The sequence below is a fragment of the Tenebrio molitor genome, chromosome 8 (genome assembly GCF_963966145.1).
Source record: "Tenebrio molitor chromosome 8, icTenMoli1.1, whole genome shotgun sequence".
In the NCBI taxonomy this organism is placed as follows: Eukaryota; Metazoa; Arthropoda; class Insecta; order Coleoptera; family Tenebrionidae; genus Tenebrio; species Tenebrio molitor.
In genome coordinates, this window is record NC_091053.1 from 12,666,643 (window position 1) to 12,686,793 (window position 20,151).

General features: G+C 36.0%; 1 protein-coding gene across 3 annotated transcripts in view; it reads left to right on the plus strand.

Moving 5' to 3' along the window:
- The first annotated feature begins 3,523 nt into the window (after positions 1–3,523).
- The window catches only part of sim (single-minded), a 58,166-nt gene continuing 41,538 nt past the window's right edge, over positions 3,524–20,151 (plus strand). The window contains exons 1-2 of one of the 3 annotated variants that reach the window (XM_069056670.1): positions 3,770–3,923; positions 6,899–7,027. In XM_069056670.1, coding sequence (XP_068912771.1) covers positions 6,994–7,027 — 34 coding nt within the window. In that variant the 5' untranslated portion in view covers positions 3,770–3,923; positions 6,899–6,993. Of the gene's footprint in view, positions 3,666–3,769; positions 3,924–6,288; positions 7,028–20,151 lie in introns of those variants that run through there. The other 2 variants (XM_069056671.1, XM_069056669.1) reach the window with 2 other exon arrangements.

Genomic DNA, 20,151 nt, shown 5'->3' on the forward strand with positions numbered 1-20,151 from the left:
CTTATCAACCCTCCCTTGCAAGGGTCAAGGGTCAACTTTATTTTTTTTAATGGCAACGTAGAATTTTTTTGGTACAGTTAGATTCATTATGTTTTTCTGAGTTCAAAAATATAGCACACTCTGTATATTCAAATGTCATTCTAATAGGAAAAAGTAGAACTTTATTCGTAACAGGCTATGAATTACTTATGAAGACATTTTTGTAGTCATGGAAACAATATTTATTAAGTAATACAAACAATAAAAATAACAATATTTTTTTTTAAACTGATCTGTTCAAATTGAGCACCATTTTGTTCGAGATACTTCGCGTGGCATTCAGAAGGCTTTTAGGTGGCGTTTCTCTGCAAGTAGTAATTTCTATTATTTCCGAAATATGCTTGCAACATATCCACAATTTCATTATTGTTCATTTTATTTCACAACACGAAATTGGAGAAAAAAAATTAAACAAAAATCACGACAAATAAAGTTTATTTTCAGAATAAATGTTTATTTTTTTTGTGTTTCCATGGCTACAAGAATATCTTAAGTAATTCATGGCCTGTTACGAATAAAGTTCTACTTATTCCTAATGATTTGTAATTGAATTTTATTTATTTCTTATGTTAAAATAACATTTAAATATACAGGATGTGCTATACTTTTTAACTCAGAAAAACATAATGAATCTAACGGTACCAAAACAATTATTATGTTGCTATTTAAAAAATTTAAGTTGACCCTTGACCCTTGTAAGATAGGGTTGCTAAGGCCAACATTTTATAACCAGTTTATAGTACTTTTTGAACCCTTTAATTTGATGTACCGCTTGTTGGAATCGGATTTCAAATAAGAAAGATATAAGCTGGGGCGTTTTTTTGTGATCACTCTGTATAACTAAAAATAATTATTTTTTACAAGTGGGACGGTTACACGCACAAGTGCCGCGCAAAAAAATGTTTTATAGACAAGTTCCATAAGTCATTTTTTGCAACATCATTGTCTCTGTAAAACAAAATTACATTACGACAAATAATTATTAATGAATTTTCGAAATATCAATCAAGTGGTATTAATTTTCTAGTGTCATTGCATAACTGTGAAAAGCTGTCACTGTCTTGAAAAGTGTACACATTTGCACTTCTTTTACAATTATGTATTTCTATAAAATTAGTGAACGAAGCATTGTCATTCACATTATTTTACTAGAAATTCATTTTGTATGTATTTTTTTTTAATTCCTGTAGAAAATTAAGCAACATTTGGTTGTAAGTGCAATGTACTAATGGGTGAAGTGAAATTCCCCAAATCGCAAACTAAAGTATGTTACTTACTTTTTGTACGACTCCTGTATCAATACTTTTGCGACACCTAAATAATAATTTTCTTTTCCATATTTCTAAATATTGTTACATTACATGCAGCAAAAAATTGTATTTTTTTAAAATTAACAATAATTATTTACCAATATAAGATTGTAAGTATGTGAATGCGAAATTTGGTTAACCTCCGTGTCAAAAATGAAGAGAAAGGGAAGATTTGGAGAAAATGATTTTGAAAGAAATAAAATGAACAAATTTAAAGATACCTAGTCGAATTAATTTTATTCCTTTAGAAAATATGAGCAACAAAATTGTAAAAATGTAAAATGTGTTGAATTGATCTTATTTCTTTAAAAATATTGTACACTATTCTTCTATTGTTTAGTATTCTTATCTATTAAGCTCGTTTGACACGATGCTAAATTTTGTAGAAAATTTGTTAGAAAATGAGAGAGGACCAATGAACGATCAGGATCTGACAAAGACAGACTATGATCCTGATCGTTCATTGGCCCTGATCGAGGGTCATTTTCTAACAAATTTTCTACAAAATTTAGCATCGTGTCAAACGAGCTTTAGTATAAATCCAATTATAACCTGGCTCCATTAGTTTTCAATTAGACTTAAGTCAGGTAAAAGGCTGGGCCATTCCAGAACCAACACTTTCTTCTACAAACGAGTCATTTACAAATCGTGATCGTGTTGCAAATCCATTGTAGGTACTTCTTCTACAGCAGCGTCAATCTCTGCTTCTGCCAGTTGTCGTATATACAGGCTGTCCCAGAACTACCTCCTCAGAGAAAAAAGGGAGTATGTATTTGAGTAAATGTGATAATCAGAATTTTAAAGAAAAAAAGTCTGATCTCAAGCGATAATCGAGAAAAGACATCCTAAATTTGACCAATCAGAGTTGAGCACCATGAAGGTATGGATGACAGCAATTTTGCGTTGCCGAGATTTCGAATTATAAATTTTAAATCGATATTCAAATTAGAGTTATTAGGAAACTCTGTTAGGTTTGACGTGACACCAACTGCTTTTCTTCTCTTCTTAAATCATGAAGATCATGTATTTGGCAAGAGAATCCGTCAAGATCTTCCAAAGAAATTTATGTGGAAACTATGTGGGTGGGGTAAAGTTGACATTTGTATGATATTTCATATGCGTGAGCAGATAATCTAGTTGTTTTAATTTAATTATACAATAGCCTTGACTCATGATTGGATTTTTAAATATTTAACTTGTTAAACATCTAAAATTACGGATGATTTGACTACAGTTGACGTTGACGTGAAATAGATATGACAACACTGCACGACCACAAATGACAGCTTGGGACTACAATGACTATATTCTGTTCACGTTGGATTGAACATCAGTGGTGCAAATCGCACACATTTGGCATTAACTTTCATATGAGTTGTCATAGTAACAGGTCAGGTCATTTGCACCACTGATGTTCATACCCACGTGAACAGATATTACATCATCAAACCACAAACAGTTAAAAGTATTTGAAGAGATGAATAAAAAAAAGATCAGTTTTGGCACAATGGAAATTTTGCAAAACACAAAACGACGACACACACCGAGACCAAGGCAAGAAGATTGAACAAAGAAAAGGTTTATAAGCGTCCACACTCTGAAAGCGCTGTTGCCACATTTCCACATTGTTGACAGCTGATTGAGATTATGACATTTATGCCATAGTGAACAGTACTAACATCAATCGCCAATTAGGTATTTTTGCGTAATTTGCAAGATTTTGTAAAATTCTGAGTTTTTAGCAAGTCTCAGTGAGTTTCTCCATTAACCGCCTATTAAAAGCTCCAACTTTATCGATTGGAACTGGACGTCCGATTTGAGTTTAAAAAAAATTAATTCACCCGATTTCAATGCATAAATTATCTTGGGGATGTAGATCGTAGAATGACGAATAATTCTAAAATATATATTTTTTAATCTGAGCTTCGGGCAAATCACTTGCGAGATGATGATGACTGCATCTGGGGTGTTCCGTGGGGCCCGCTGCCCCCATGATTGCAATTAAAAATCATCCCCGTCGCCTCTCCGATCATCCCCGTACGTGCACACAACATGTCCGGGGGTGCCTCTGTCGGCTGAATCGTCCGACGGGAAGAACAGAGAGGCGGGTCCCGCCTCCAGCCTCGTCATCGGACAGGGAGCCGCGACATCCACCTCGTCGGTCGGATCCAGTGCATGCCTAACGGCCGCGCGCGCGGATTACAGCACGCACCGCAGCAGCAGCAGGAGCCGCCGCCACCGCGTGTGTCGCCGTCGCTAATTGCCGCCACTTATTCAGAGCGGGAACCCTACATAGTCACGTTCCGCACTCGCAAGGTAAGTAGAACGTAGAGCTGCCCTTTTAGCAAATATGTGATTTGGCACGATCACGTTCTGTGTTCGGGCTCGGACGCGGCTTTTCTCACACGTCAGTCGGGGGGCCGAGGCCGCGGGGTGAGCACGACGCCGCCGACCGGGGACGGTGCCGGACACGAAATGTGCGCTTCGGGGTTTCGCGTGCAGTGATCAGTGGCTGAGGGTTCACGGTTTCTTCTTTCGAAACTTATCGCGTTCTCGACTTCACCCCCAAATCGCGTAAGAACAATAATTCATTTTGCCGAGGCACTGATGCAAACAACACGCTAAAATTTTTCCTCCACAAATTCTCAAAATGTGACATCTTCTCAACTTTTTTTTACAATTTTTAATTTTATCACAGCCAATTTATTTTTCCGTTGCTTTTTTTCAAAATACACAAAATTTTGGATAGGTGGAAGTGAAAATGAAAATTTAAATTATGTTCCTATTAGCACCTTCACAGAAAAAGACACTTGGAGAAACTTAAAATAGATATATTTATTTGACAAAAACAATTTTTGGAACTGTTTTTCATCATTTTATATTTGTTGTCTTTTGTCATCAACTGAATTTTTGAGTTAACAACAATAAATCGTTTAAATATCGGATTTAAACGGTAGCAATTTAAGTGATCTAATTTAATTTTGCAATAAATTTGTTTGGGAAATATTTTTGGTAATCCGTCTGTCCAGTAATTTTTTTTGTTTGCACAATCTAAATAAATCTCAAGTGTCACGGTTGCAATTTTTGCTCTTATTAGAAAATTATTTTTGAAAAGAACATTTAGAACGCAACGACTCATCAAATTGGCATTTTGTGATTTTAAATTTAAAATAAAATGTAAAGATCGCTAAATCTAAGATGTTTTGAGGAAGTTAAAAATGTACATACAGGTAAATGTAGTCCATTTTTTGAAAAAATATACGTTAGGGAATGTTAGGAAATGCGGTCGCAATACGAAATCCCTGTGTAGATCTTTTTTTGTTGGAACGTTTTGATGTTGGCAACAAAAGTTTTCAAAAGACAAAAATGTCAATTTCTCGTGTCAAAGTAATTTTTATAAACGAAGATGGTTTTTCCTTTTGGGTTTTTCTTTGGCTTCTGATAGTTTTTTGAACGAAGCTAACGAGGAAATTAACAGTCAGGTTTAACCTAAAACTTATTATTGTTGACCTCATTACTTAAAGCCGAGGAACAATTATTGACAGTTTAGTTGTTTACACTGAAAAAGTACTATACAGTGTCTCGTTACAGTTTTTTTTGTCTCTTAACCGACATTTTATTTCTTCGTTTTTATTTGTTTTTTTGTTTTGTTTATAGACTCGTTCGATTTTTAATATTATTGTACACAAAAAAAATTGACACCAGTATTGTTGACACAAATAAATCTTTTGATGTAATTTTTGTTGTTAATAACATTTGAGTGTATTTTTGAGTAACCTATAAAATTTTACTGTTAAATCAACATTAAATTACTGTTGCTAAATCTGAACTTATACACACCGCTTAGTTGTTATAACAAGTACTCCATTATTTGGGTTATTTGAGGAAATTAGATTTATTTAACAAATAACCTGCGTTCAAAAACTAATCCATTTTCTTTCTAGTTTTTGAACGGACGTCTAAGATGCGGTTGACGTTTTGTTTATAGTCATAAGTTTAATCGTAGATTATGTGGATTAAGCAGCGACAAGCGTGCTGCAAACTGGAACCGCCTCCAAACGTGCCAGTTTTTGAACACCCGTTATAATTTCAACTACGTTTATTTTATGTTGTGTACTAACTAAATCCAATTTTATTGTTATTGTCCTAATTCCTGATTCAATTATGTTGTACTCGTACCTACGATAATATCCAATAATACATTCAAAATCTTACATCTACATACATATTTTCTTAGTAAATAACACATTGGAAAAACTCAGCTAGCCTCTCATATTTTTATAAAATTTAGAAAAAGGAACTAAATATAAAAATTTCAAGATGTGAAGATTACGTAATTATCGGAGATTGACGTTACCCTTTACTTTGGCCGTATTCTAAACCTGTCAGCTAAATTTGGCAACATCGCATTCACAGATTAAACGCGAAACATCTTTTTATCCATTTATGTAAGTATGTTGCTTTACACCTCACTCTTTTTGTCTTTTCGATATTTTCCACTAAAACGACCAAAATTGTCCACTTTTTGGCTTTTTGGTTCCATTTTCTCAAAACATTGACGTCGTCATCACCTGTCACCCGCTCTCATGTAACGTTGCCAGATTTATTTCACATCAAATCATTTGTAATTCTAAATTTTCAATCAATTAAATATGTATGTACATATTTAAAAATTCAATCACGAGTCGTGAAGTTACATTGTAACTAAATAAAGATCAGTAGGTATTTTATTTTGGCGTTTGTTTTACACATTTCGAAAGTCATCACTAGACCTAACTCAAGATAAAAACCTGAATTTGTATCGGGTGTTCATTTAAATTTATCCTCAATGTTGGCGTTGAAGAGTCGATTGTGAACGCATCACTCGTGTAAAAACGTAAGATTAAAACAGCTGATCCGTGATCCCTAATTCGTAGTGCGTTCACAACCGACTCTTCAATGCCAACTTTGAGGATAAATTTAAATGAATGCTCGATATAATACCGGGTTTACTATTTTGGCTCCTATAAAATATTTTTGATTTTCATTCTATTCTACAAACTGGAATTAATTCCTTCATTATTTTTTATTTGACCAATTTTGACAGAATTCATACATTTTTCAAAACATTTCAAAATATTCAAACGGAAATAATACGTTCGTCCCACCTTCCAAAATTAACGATTTTTGCAAATAAATATTTTAATCGCAATTCTGAAACACTTAATTCAACCGTACGACCAACTGTGTCCATCTAAATTTCCTACACGAACAATCGTTCAATTTTGATTTTTACATAAAAGAATATTTGATTCGATATCTTGAATCGTCGCATCTCTACAAATTTGACAATTTCCTGTACCAAAACATTCAACATGATTACTTTTGACACGTTTGAATATTTGCGAGCTTGATGCTTCCGTCGGAATCTTCTCCGATTTCACTCGTTTTGAAATTAGTTGTCCTCCAGTTAAAAGTCTTCTTCCCTTGTCTTTTCTCTAGGGGAATCATTAAAATTACCAATTTTAAAATTTCGACGTCCTGAAGGATCAATCGACTTGCTTTTTAAGTGCGTCCATCCGACGGGAAATTTTCAGTGTTCCACTGAAACTGTTTAAGCTAGAGTGTGAAAGTGCTGTAAATTCATTTTTGAAAGTGGTATGCGATGACCATTGGACCTAATCGCTTTGGATTTTGTGGTGAGTAATTTTTTCACTTATTGCATCAATACACTCATCTATAATAGTAGATTATGTATATTAAAGAACAAGGATTGATTTGGCGCACGAGTCCCAGGTGTAGAAAACGAGCCGTAGATGAGTTTTCTATGGGACGAGTGCGCCAATGCCCTTATAAAACGAGTTTTTTATGTTATTTTTTCGAATTTGCACTCTTTTTTTAATTTTTAAATAAAAAAATTAAATTGTCAAATTCTAGAGAATTTTGTATTATGTAATTGATAATTCAAGGTAACGGATGCAACTACATCTGCAACAGATGTTAAAAAGTAGAATTTGAACGTTAATATTGGAAGTTTTTTAGTGTAAATGACAATAATACACTGAAATATTGATAAAAATTTTCTTAGAGATCCATTAAACCAAGAGTGCTTTAATAGATAGCCATAAACGACTCCAACTACAATAATAGACCTATGAGAGACAGACGCAAATTCGAAAATAGAATATTATTCAGTGAGCAGATAATGATGGCTATTACTCGTGACGCTAATTTTGTATCACGGCCTGCAGGCGAGTGGCGTAATTCGTCCGAGCGAGTAATAGCCATTATCCGCGAGTTGAATACTACGACTATGAAGATAAATTGATGAGAATAAGTTTTATTATTAGACAAACTGAAACTGACATTATCCAACTGAAGTAGAAAAAATTATGTAGTCAAAGTGTTTCACAGCCGTGTCCTTTCAACATTTTCTGCAAAATCATTTATATCTTTATAGATTAGTCAAATACCAACTATTCTGGTACCATCCACATTAATTCGAATAACACTGGTACCAAAACTGAATCTCGAGGAACCTCACACGTAATTATTATTTCACCAGAAGTAGCCACCTGACTCATTTTTATTATCTTTTTTATTGCTTGAAGTACTTTTTTTCGGTTCGTTGTCTCGTCCTTGTTTAATCCATTACATCATTACTTCCTGCAAATTGTCCAATTCAAAATCTACCAAGTGCAATAACTGTCAAATCAGACTGAGCAGGTACTCGTCTCCTTCATCATTTCTCCGTCACCTCTTTTCCAACAGAAAGCACGGAGTACTCGACCAGAACCGCCCCCGCCATCACTCCCCTCGGCAGGTACGCTCGCACCCCGCCGGGGTGCTAACTGCTAATGACGCAAGAGATCGTGCAAGAATGCGGCTGCCGAGCAGCACCCTCGCGATATTTTATCGTGGACGTACCCCGGTACTGTTTCTATTTTGGAAAAAAGTTCGCATGGGCTTGTTCGTTGAACTTGTTTGTTATGAATTCGTCATCAAGGTGTAGAGAACGCGCGGTTCATAATAACAGGAAAGCTAATGGTGTGGAAACGGAAACTAACATAAAGTGGGTATTGTGCCGTGTAGCTATTACCATTCGGCGAGCAAACCGTTTAAGAACTGGTTGTTGTCGTGGCCCAGTTTATTGAATAGTTTCCGATTTACGATGGCGGGTGTTGGATGACGGAGCGGATCAGCCTCTAAAATTAGGTGCACAGGCGGAGGATGAAAATGATCCATGCCACTACACCACGCACTTCCATTTTCCTCAGATAATACAACGAAATTTTTCATTCTTCACCCTTTTTGCCCTCGTCGCGTCGTTTAAACTTACACTTCAGTCCCTTGTCATGTAACACAATGAGTTGTAACTTGTAACTTGTAACTTGTGTAACATTTCGTTATTAAGCATTCTGAAAAGCAGAGGTTCCAACACAAAGCCTGGAGAAACGCCAGACGAAACATTTATTTCTTTGAACGTATTACCATGGCAATTAATCTTTTGTTTCATATCGGTAGAATGTGATTGAGTAATGTGAAAATTCACGTGTTTCACTTCCTCCAGTAAAGTAAAAACTCAAGTGAAACTTGGAATCGAACAAATCAGGTCTAAATTGTTAAGAAAATAATAAATTAGCACTAGTGCTGAAAATATTTAGGATGAAGAAATTTTAACTGGCGCCAAAAATTCTGAAAGCATTGAAAAGGATAGAATGCCATTTTACTTTCTAATTGTATGGGGTGTTCATTTAACTTTATCCTCAAAGTGGGCGTTGAAGAGTCGATTGTGAACGCACCATTCGTCACTCTGCAGAGTAAAAACACAAACAACGCAAAAAGTAAGGTTAGATTGAAACAGCTAATCCGTGGTGCGTTCACAATCGACTCTTCAACGCCTACTTTGAGGATAAATTTCAATGTCACTCTATATTTGTTTAAATGAAATTATTTTGAATTGAAATCAATTTTTTTTACGTTGATTTGAAACCATTTAAATCATTGTTTAGATAAAATTGACTTATATGCCAAAATTGGCAGGTGACAGTTTATTAAGCTACGCCAGATGTTTACAGAAATTGTTTTTTCGACAGCCGCCCCTTATCTCTTTTTTTGTTCCTATTGTATTATTAACCTTTACAGCTTCGAAGATTTTTTTTTTAATTTTATGGTCTTGGTAATTTACGAGTGTAGTGTATTAGGGATGGTTTGTTTTTGTGAGAAACATAAAAATGTGATTTGTGAAGAAGTGAAGACTTTTCTTATGAGTTGGGTGTAAATAGTGAAGGAAATTGTTTGTTTGCTGGTCGTGAGCAATACCTACTTCAGGACAAACCACTTTCATCCACCAGTCCACCTTCAAGGTGCGGGGTTATTGTACGTTCCAGTGCTAAAACCGTCCCGAAATCGCCGTCCCCGGCCCGCCACTAAAGTGCAAACGTACAAAAGTCGCGTCAAATCGATTCCGCTAATATTTGACAGTGTGAAGACATAATGACCGTGCGTACGGTCGATTCTCCGCTTCTCGACTATTGTCTTCTGATTACGGCCTCTGCTGTTACACGGTCGACGGAGCGTGTCAACCCACAAAGCCGGACCGTCTAACGAAATGGGAAAGGATCATTAATGGGCCCCATACCCTCCCTCAACACGAGACCGAAATAAACCAATAACCCGAATTCCCACTTTCATCTTTAACGATCTCGGAAAAAGTCAACATCGGCTGCTGGACGGCTAAAAATATTTTCTTCGATGTGTTCGGATTAATAATTTCGATTCGAAACGAGCCGGCTTGGCGGTTTCGTAACGCCCGACAGGACTAGTTTCGTTCATTACGGACAAATGGGGCAAGGAGTGCGCGAAATTGACAGCAAATTATGCGAACAAACAGTAACCCATCCAAACGAGAGCTTTTCTGGACCCGACGGCAAACACCCGCACCTAAAATAGATAAAATTATATATCCTTGAAATCCGCCATGTTCTAACCTCAATCAGCTGTCAACAACATCGAAGCTGACAAGGTCGCGTTTAGAGACCAGACGCACAAAAATCATTTACTTTCTTCACGCTACTGTCCCAGTACACTATTTTTCGTTTTGTAATAAGTAGTTCACTTTTGGAATTAATTTCGTCAAATTTAAACCGCGTATTAACTAAAGGCGGATCATATCGGGAAATTTCGGAAGCAACAGTACTGACAATCGTTCTTACTCGGCTGGTACACTCCCAACGTGCTTTTTCAAGCTTGTAAACAGACGCAAGGGATGAACCACGCCTACAACTTTGAAAACAGACAAAAAAAAATGTATTAAGAAATAATACCGTGCGATCGAAAATAAAAAAAAATCGAGATGGCCATGATTAATACACTTCAGTTGATCTAAATAGAAATGATTGACAGATGATGCACGAGAAGATTTACACTACCAACTGCATCAGTGTTGCCAATTCACTAATTCACTATTTTCCTTCAATCATTTATAGTCACTCGGTACTAGCTGAGGAAATTCTTTTACAACCGACAGGTCACACAAAATGCTTTATGAAAATCAAGATTTCAACATTCTCAAAATCACTAACCTAACTTTTAAGACTGACATCTGTTAATTGAAATCACACGAATTGCCAACTGAAATGTTTGGTCAGCGCCTACTCTAATTTTTTTTTTTCGATTTCGCGGTTTTATACTGATCGTTACGACGTACCCCAATATAACAATCCGAATCGGAATCATTTCCGGACACATTTTCACCGCTGCATTCACATTTCACAGACACGAAATGTTTTTTTTTGTTCCTTTTGTTCCTGTTGGATTTACTCATGCTTCTTAGTCTTCCACTATACAAAAATTATTAATTAAATTGTTCATTTTTTATATTCACTTCTTCAAACACTAATTTTTTTACAATTTGACGCCGTCAACACCTGTCACTCGCGGTTGCGCAGTGTTGCCATAACTATTTCACCTTTCACCTAAAATCATACGTATTGTTCAAATAACTTTTCAGTTAAAAGTTAACAGTTTTTCGTAACATCAAAATATAAATGTATTTTTTGTTCGACATTGTCACAATTTGAGAATTTTCTCCTTTGTGAACGGATTTTGATAAATGTCACAACTTGTCAAAACGAAACGTCAAGCTAATTTTAAAGATTTTAAGCGATTTGGAGCCTTTAAGGGACTCGTCGAACAAAAAAAAACGTTGTATTCAACTCGTTCGTGTGTAAATTGGGCTCTTTTTGGCACTCGTGTGCCTCATGCCAAAAAAAAAAAAACAATTTACACACGAACTCGTTAAATAAACTACTATTTGGTTACTCCAATGAACCAGTTTATTGTCTTATCCAGTTAAACAATAATTACATACTTTTGTGTCACGTGACATAATAATAATAGTAATTTGAATAGTTGTAGTGTTTTGATCTGTGTCTGGAGTAAATAATCATGAACCACCCTGGTACAAACATATAAAATGACCGGATTAGACATGCCAGCTGGTGTGTTAATTGTTTAAATATAGATGGCAGAACTAAGCTGGAGCGTAGCTGCACGAAGGTAATGTACCTGTAAGTAATGGAATAAATGAATGAATAATAAAATGAATCTGAAGGAAATGCCGTTTCAATCCATAAAACTGCTTTATATAGAACCATTCAGTCGCGGATGGTCATACAGCCATAGTTCATTAATCATTTATCAACATGCAAGTACGAATGAAATGTCTAATTTCAGAAAATGGTCATGGTAATTGGTAATCTGGTTAAAGCTCTCTTGTTTTTCATTTGAAAGACTGGCTTACCATGAGATCTTTTGTGTCAAAATACTGTCAAATAGCGCAAATTCAAAAATGTCTTGGATTTTTTGGATTTGCTGTCAAAATGACGTTGACGTGTCTCGTGTCTTGTCCCAGTAGTTTTTTTGAAGTTTTCGTGTTTGTGGCCTAATTTATAGTTCCTGGTGGCAAAATTTGACAGATCGAGTGTGCGGCAGTTGGTAAGAGAAGACCACCGACGAAGATTTGAAATCGTTTGAAGAGTCGCAAAGTCTGCGAAAGTCATCAGTAGGGAACACCCGGCCGAGGCGGAACCGGGGATTATACGGGATCATGGGACAAATAACTCATTAAAAATATGCACAAATGTTAAGAGAGTGAGATACAGAAACTTTCAATCAAACTGTAACGAAATCGATTTCTTATTGTTTATAAAACAATTTCGACATTTCTGTAATATCTTTTTTGTTTTGACATTTATGACGTTTGTGTCAGTCGTTCACATTGTAAATATTTGGGCCACCCGCATGTTCATTTTTTGTTCGTCGATCCCCAATCGTGTAATTGCATCTTGACGTCGTTGTTCTTGGGGTTTTTCTCCCCCCGTGAATTCGCTACAACTTTGCTCCTTATCAGCCCTCACAAACAAGGGAGATGAGATCTCGTCTCGAGCTGACGCATAAATTATACACTACGGTCTTTGTCAAATGCAAACCTTCTTGAACTTCGAATATTGATTATTGATCGATTAAACTCCGGTTCGTGAGAATACAAAAGAGATGTTTATCGGTGTCACCATCCCCTACGGGTCAATAACTGGAGTAGGTAATAATGAAGGTGAATTCTATTCTTGTCTCAGCATCCAGAGGGGCACAGCGAAAACGGTTTCGAATAATCTAGTTTTATTCAAAATAGAATTTTGCATTATTTAATTTTATTCAGTGGAAAATCTTGCCAACCAACACTTGATACTTGGCGTAATAATTTGTTAGGTTACAGTCATTAATGACACGACGTCGACACCGCCACCTACTGATAAATCTAGTCCACTGGACAGTTGTACGACTGGCTCTACTTGTTATCGTTTTTGTGTTTTTTTTGCTGCCAAAAAAGGAATAGTAGAGTTTATGGAGAGTTTACGATTTTTCAATTTTCTACCTTCAACACGTGATAAATAAAATCGATTGTTTGTGGTGAATAATAATATAAAGTCGAGTCGCAGTCTCGGACTCATTCACCATGTTAATGTTTTTTGGTCAGGTGCGACTACTTGAAAAATAAGTTGTCCAGTCAAAACAATGGCCGCCGACTTTATGGCATCGTGTTCGACGGAATTTGAGCGCGACACCGGTCGAGGTACAGTTTCGACATGATTTCTGCTTTTAACGTTCACATTGTATTTGATTTTTTCGCTGATTGTGTTCTAGTTTTCCATTTTTTTACACGAATTTGACACTGTTACAAATATTACAAAAATTGACAGTTGTGTTGTTAAAATGTTGTAAATTATGCAAGAATCCACAGAAAATTATGGTACCGTTCACCTTGACAGGAATGTCGATTTAAAATTGTTATAAATCGTCGAAAACGGTCGTGTTCTAACCTGAATGTGCTGTCGACAAGGTGGAAGTTTGACAACGTCGCGTTCGGAGACTGAATGCACGAAATTATTTTCTTTTATCTTGTTGGATTCATTTATCTTGTTTTTCTTCTTCAGCTCATCACGTTCTGTTTTGCAAATCTTCCATAATCTCAAAATTATTCATTTTTAAATTAATTTTTTCTTTTTATAATAAGATAATGAATATGTATTACCATTAATAAAGTTTCCATTTCGAAATTAAGAAACAACAACGAACCTGTTCTGTTCAATCGAATAAACCATTGTCAAGAAAATAAAGCTAAAATAAAACTTAAAAATTTTGCCAGTCTGTTTGCCTTTAAAAGCAGACATATTTGCAATTTGTATTGGAAAATACAGGTTTTTGGTATTTATTAACTGATTACTGATTAGCTGCGATAAAACGAATACAAAGAACGAAATGAACTAAAAACGTCAATGTCAGAAGTGACAGTTAATAACGAATTAAAATTAAGCATCAGTTTCAAAAAGGCGGCACAATAATATTTTTTCCAAAGCTGGCTTGACCCGACGATCAATTATAGATATGTATTCAGTATATGATGCGGCAAATTATTTCAGCACCTGACACAATAGAAGCCGATTTTATACTGCTTGATGCTTCTTAAAGCTTGTGAACAGACGTAAGGGATGAATCGCATTTACAATTTTCAAACCTGATAATAATTAGTGATAAGACATAAAATGATAGAAAAAACACTTGAGATGATTTATCACTAAGTAGTCGTACTCCAAAATAAAAATCTGAATTTTTATTTAGGTACTTACCGAGCGATCATTTAAATTTATATACTTAATAATTATAAATTACTCTACTCTACTTTAATGAGTAGGCTATGATTTTTAAATTAGATTGGCAACATTGACAACATTGTGCAGATCCTGTCAATTGACTCGCTGTGTTAATTAAAGATTATGTAAACATGTTGACGTTTAGAGTTCTCTCGTATGTTCAATCATTTTAAAATGTAATTAAATGAAATGAAGCACTAGAGAATAATGCAGTTTTATTAACAATTGTAACACATGTTCAAAATGTTCTCCCCCGGCTTCGATGCAACTGTTAACTCGCCGTTTCATATTTTCAAAGGCATTTTCCAACATTTGAACAGTTACAGCGTTTTTGGGCATTCAACCGGAAAATTTGAGAATACATTTCGAAAAATCTTCAACGCAAGCTTGTATGGAATACTTTCACCATTTTCCTGCGATTCAGCGTTCTTAAAATAACGTCACTTTGACATTCCAAATCAAGCCGTCAACAGTCAATGTTGCCAATCTAATTTAAAAATCATAGCCTACTATAATTATAAATTTAAATGATCACACGGTATTGTGCAGCAATACCCAAGGCGTTAAAAAAACAACTGGGAACTATTTTCCAAGTGATTCGTCAATAAAGTTAGAACTTTTAACGAGCGGTTAATGGAGAAACCCACTGAGAGTAAGTAAAACTTCAAATTTAGCCACAACAAACCCCAAACCCAAAATCCTTTGAAACAATGAAAATTCTATTGTTTAAATGTTGTAACTTGCATAAAAATCAACGGAAAATGATGTTTTCGTTCACCTTGGCATGAATATCGATTTAAAATTACAATAAACCATCAGAATCGTTCCTCGTATATTCCACGGTCGACAACTTGAAAGTTTGGCAACGTCGCGTTCACAGACCGGACACCCCAAATATCTTTTCTCTTATTAGATTTACTTGTTTTTCCTCCTCACTATTTTTTACTTGGCAAATCTCCGATTATAGCGAAACTGTTCAATTTTTTAGATTCGTTTTTTGAATTAATTTCTTCAAACGCGTTTTCACGATTTGGCGCTGTCGACAGCTGCATGCTCGCGGTCGTGCAGTGTTGCCATATCTATTTTACTAAGTGTCATTGTTATAATAATTTTTTAGAAATATTTATGTATACAGGGTGTCTCGACGAAAATGAGCCAGTTAAATAATTTCTGAAAGATTATTTTTTTGTAAAATGCAAAAACGCGTTAAAAGAATACCAAAAGAGACGCAGTTTGGCGTATTTGCGTTTGATCTAAATGTCACCGTTTAAAGTGCCAATTGTGAAGATAGTTCCGACAATGTGGTTATCAAGAATTCTTGCCCTCATGTTAAGTGTCAAAGGCCGTTGTGTCCGTCTCCCTGAGAATAAATGATGATCATGGTCGCTTCAACACCTTCAACAATGTCTATTCAGCATCCCATTTAAGAAACAAGTAGCTTCGACTGAAAAACAGATATTGTACAAGAAAGAAAGAAAGAACTCGCAGTGTCTGAAATTTTTCTGACTACTGCGCAGGGTCTATTATGACCCATAACGTTCATTTCGACATTTTCATTCCTCACTGGCCTCCAAGATCGTTCAAAATGAATTTAGTTCAAAATGTGTTTCTAATATAAAAAACAATTTATATTCTTTTGGTTAAAATGTAAATCATTACGTTTTACTTGTTGCATAACGAACACGTTTTCAAATTGAATGTTTATTGAATGTTAATCCAAGATTCTGACCATTTAATGTTTAGCATATTTTTAGTTTTCTTCACTACTTGACGCAATTCTGCAAAAACATAAAAAGAGTAATCGTTACATTTCCACATAACTCGCCTATTTCTTGGCGAAATTTCAAAAATGACCAATCGCTGCATTCCTCATTAAATTACCTTTGAAATGACGGGCGGCACGTGGTATGTTCCTGTTTGAAAAAGTCGCGGGGGCTCTGGGGGTGAAAGTTAGATCAAACGCAAATACACCAGAATGCGCCCCCTTCTATTGTCCTTTTGAAGTTTTTTTTTTGCATTTTCTAAAACGATAAATCCTTCAAAGCATGCACACTAACATTGAAAGGAATAAATAACACTTTACTGTTATTCCTTCGCGTTTCCTCCCCGTCGCACCCTTTCCTCCGATCATTAAGACTACACCAGCAATCTCACATTTGCCCCGAGTGTCGCAATCCCCATGTAAACACGGATATTGTTGAGGCGAGGGCGTTTAATGCAAGCCGAATGGGAATGCTCAATTGGAACATGCCGAATAATAATAAAAGCAATAAGAGTAAGTGCCCTCGTGTACGCACCCTCGATCAGCCCCAAATCTGGATAATCCCCTCGAAATGGCCGCTGTCGGAAGGAAAATAGTGCCAACCACCCTTATTTATTCAGCACATTCGTATCGGATATTCTCCGTATTATCGGCGTCGTTATTTATTTTGATCATTGTTTTTGCCGCTGAGGTGTCATCCCTTACGACGCCGCCCCTCCAAACAAAGCGGAACCGCTCTAATCCAACAGCTCCGGTTTGTTTGGCCGGATACTTCTCCAATGTTTTCAGGAAGCTGCATCTCTAATCCCGGGTCTTTTTGGACCCGACTGTTTTTAAACTAAATAAGAAGTTTAATCCGGAGAATGCGACGTGAATAATGACGGAGTCCCGCGTGCGGCATTAATTTACAAGCTGAGACAGATTTTGACTCATCTGGTTAAGAAAGTAGTGCAGCAGTCGTGGTCATTAATAAACATGCGCTAAAAGGCTAAACCAAAATTGAAAATGTTGCTATAGTTGTATAGTGGGAGTATCTCGGCCGGACTTACGTCCCATTGACTCTACAGACTAATAGTGTAGGTTTGCTATGGTCTTGTCCTCACTTGACTGGAGTGAGTCTTTGTCACGTGAGCAAATCGCAAGTGCTCCTGGTATTGCGCCAGACATTCTCTGGGTAGGCCTCAGTCGAAGAAAAAGTGCAAGTTATTTGCCTTCTCTAATTGGATGTTAAAATGTTTAACAGCGACAAACAGTACCATCCCCACCCATGGAACAAATTCCCTCATCTGCATGGATTAGTATGGAAACGAGCCATGAGCCAGACCCATAAATCTGTGTCCATATCAGTGTGTCAACAGCAATTAGCGGGACCGTCTGCTAATTGGGCTAATTCGAGCGGGGGAGGGCGCTGCCGTCGCCGACCCCAGAGCCATCTGTAAAAACGACACTCTTGACATTCGACTGGTAGTTAAACGTTAAACCAACAATCGGGATTTGCTTTGAAAGGAATATTAATGCGTCCAGCACACACCTTTTGTAATTTATTCGTCGACAACAGTTCGTCCATTTGCAGATTCGAGATTTGGACCGTTATGCAAATAGAACGGCGTGATTTATTGCAGAATTATGCGGTAACAAGCACAAACAGCATTAGACTTATCCCTCGGTTAACAAGATTTGTGGGGAGTTGCCGCAAGAGAATGAATTAGAAATGTACTGGAAATGCGGCTGCACCACTTTACGATCCGGTGTTAATATTCTTTTGTATTTGTAGTTTTGTGTTATGTTTCTTCTGTTTTTTGCCTCATTAGGGAACAAATGAGAAATGTTAGTGGTGCTGTTACAAGACATAAATCTCGTCTGGAAGTAATGACCAATTCGAGATAACGAAACTACAGGGTGACTTGGAAAAAACAAAACACAACGGACGCCAGATTTTGACAAATTGACTTTCAAGCCAATCCTAGTCTCACATGTCACAATCAATAGGTATTAATACTTCATAGCTTCATTACTTGACGCATTGATAAATACTTCCGGCCTTGATGCTGTGCGCTCTTATCGAATTAAAAAAAAAATCGAAGTTTTTTTTAGACTGAACTAGAATGTGACAAATTCCATTTCAGAAGAAAGTTCTGAACAATTAGCAGCTCGAATGTTTGAATAAAAGTGCGAATTAATGTCAGCGTATGAATCAGGCGCTGATAAAGGGAAATAATGAGCGAATGCGACAAAAATTCATAATAATATTTAAATTATTATGCAGTTTGATGTTTATGTTGTGGAAAGTAGTCAGAGTACAAAGAAAAATTACTCACAGTTTAGGGAAAGCTATTCGCAGCACTATTCCCATAATACATATTTTTTCTGGAGGATTTTTACTGCAAGCTGAATAAAGTGTGCAGCTATTAAAATGTGTTTGATGAGTAATAAAGTTTGTGTGGAGTTTTATGTGTTGCGATTAATGACTGCACTTCTTTTATTATGCCGGGATTTATTAAAGTTAACTGTAGAAATATTGCGGTGGTCGTGATGGACAAAGGTGCGAAACGTGAAAAATCACGATAATAATTACATTTTTTCCTCTGTTGTTTTATGCTTATATTGCCAGTCGAAGCTAATCCAAAGAAAATATGTAATTAAATCCGAATTTAATTTTTGTAGTGCCAAACTGTCTATAAAAATAAATAATTTCGCAGAGTTTACTCCAATCTGAATTTATCATTATTTATTGCAATTGTTATGGTAAAATTGTCTTTTTTACATTGCCTTGTAATCATCTTTTTTATTGCTTTTTTTAAATCGTTTCCACCAGCTTCTGCGGCATCGAATAAGATGAGACAGAAATGAAACTATAGGAGACAGAGAACGCATTGCAACAAGACTCCGCTGTGGTCATTGCAGTGAAACGATTCGGTAGCCGATCACGTGGTGTACACGTGATTACTGTATTGCCTAAGTGAACGGAATATAGTGAAAAAACAGTTTCTGTATTTTTAGGATATTTATGGGGGGTATATCCAGTTGCGAGGGTGGTTCGTTATTTAGTTTCCCTCACAAAAGCAAAAGACAATCCAAATTCAAACAGCTTTATGTCTCAAGGATTCTGCTTCAGGAACAATAAATCGCGAACCACCCTCGTATAGTCGCTACTACAGCTTTTCTTGTTTCCGTTTCTTTTCTTTAGGTATGTTGTATATTCTTCCTAATGAAATTTGAACAATTCATTTTCACAGTGTTTTTCCTCTTGTATTCTCCAGTCTCGTTTTATTTTAAATTTTTTTATTTTTCAGTTTATTTTCGATTTTCGCCAAGTTTTCACCTTTGTTCACCCTTGCTTTAAATGTTTAATAGCAAGATAACATCTGTCTTCTCTTTCTCAGCAGCGACGCTATTTTTCTGCTGCTCCTTTCCATTTTATTCGTCGAAAATGCGACGTTGGTGGTTTTTTGATTTTTGAATGGACTTTACTTAAACTTAAAAATGACAGCATTTTCTAGAACATCACTGTATATTTTACCTTCCCGAACCACTCTGTAGACAATAAACGTCCTTGAGTATAACTTCAAGGGAGTGTTAAAGGAATTCGAGTAAGTCCATCAACAATAATTTATGACCAAGTCATTTGATACTCTTAACTACTCCACATTCTACATGTACGGGGTGCATCTATAAATTAGAAGTTACGAAGTACAAGAAACACGACGATACCCACTCGCCAGTCTCTTGTTTGTTTTGCAAAAAATATGAAACCGTTGCAACAATTATTTTGTATAAATGCTGAAATAACAATAACCACCAAAACAAACATTTCTGCTCTAACCTTGACCATTATTTTTCATTTCTCTGC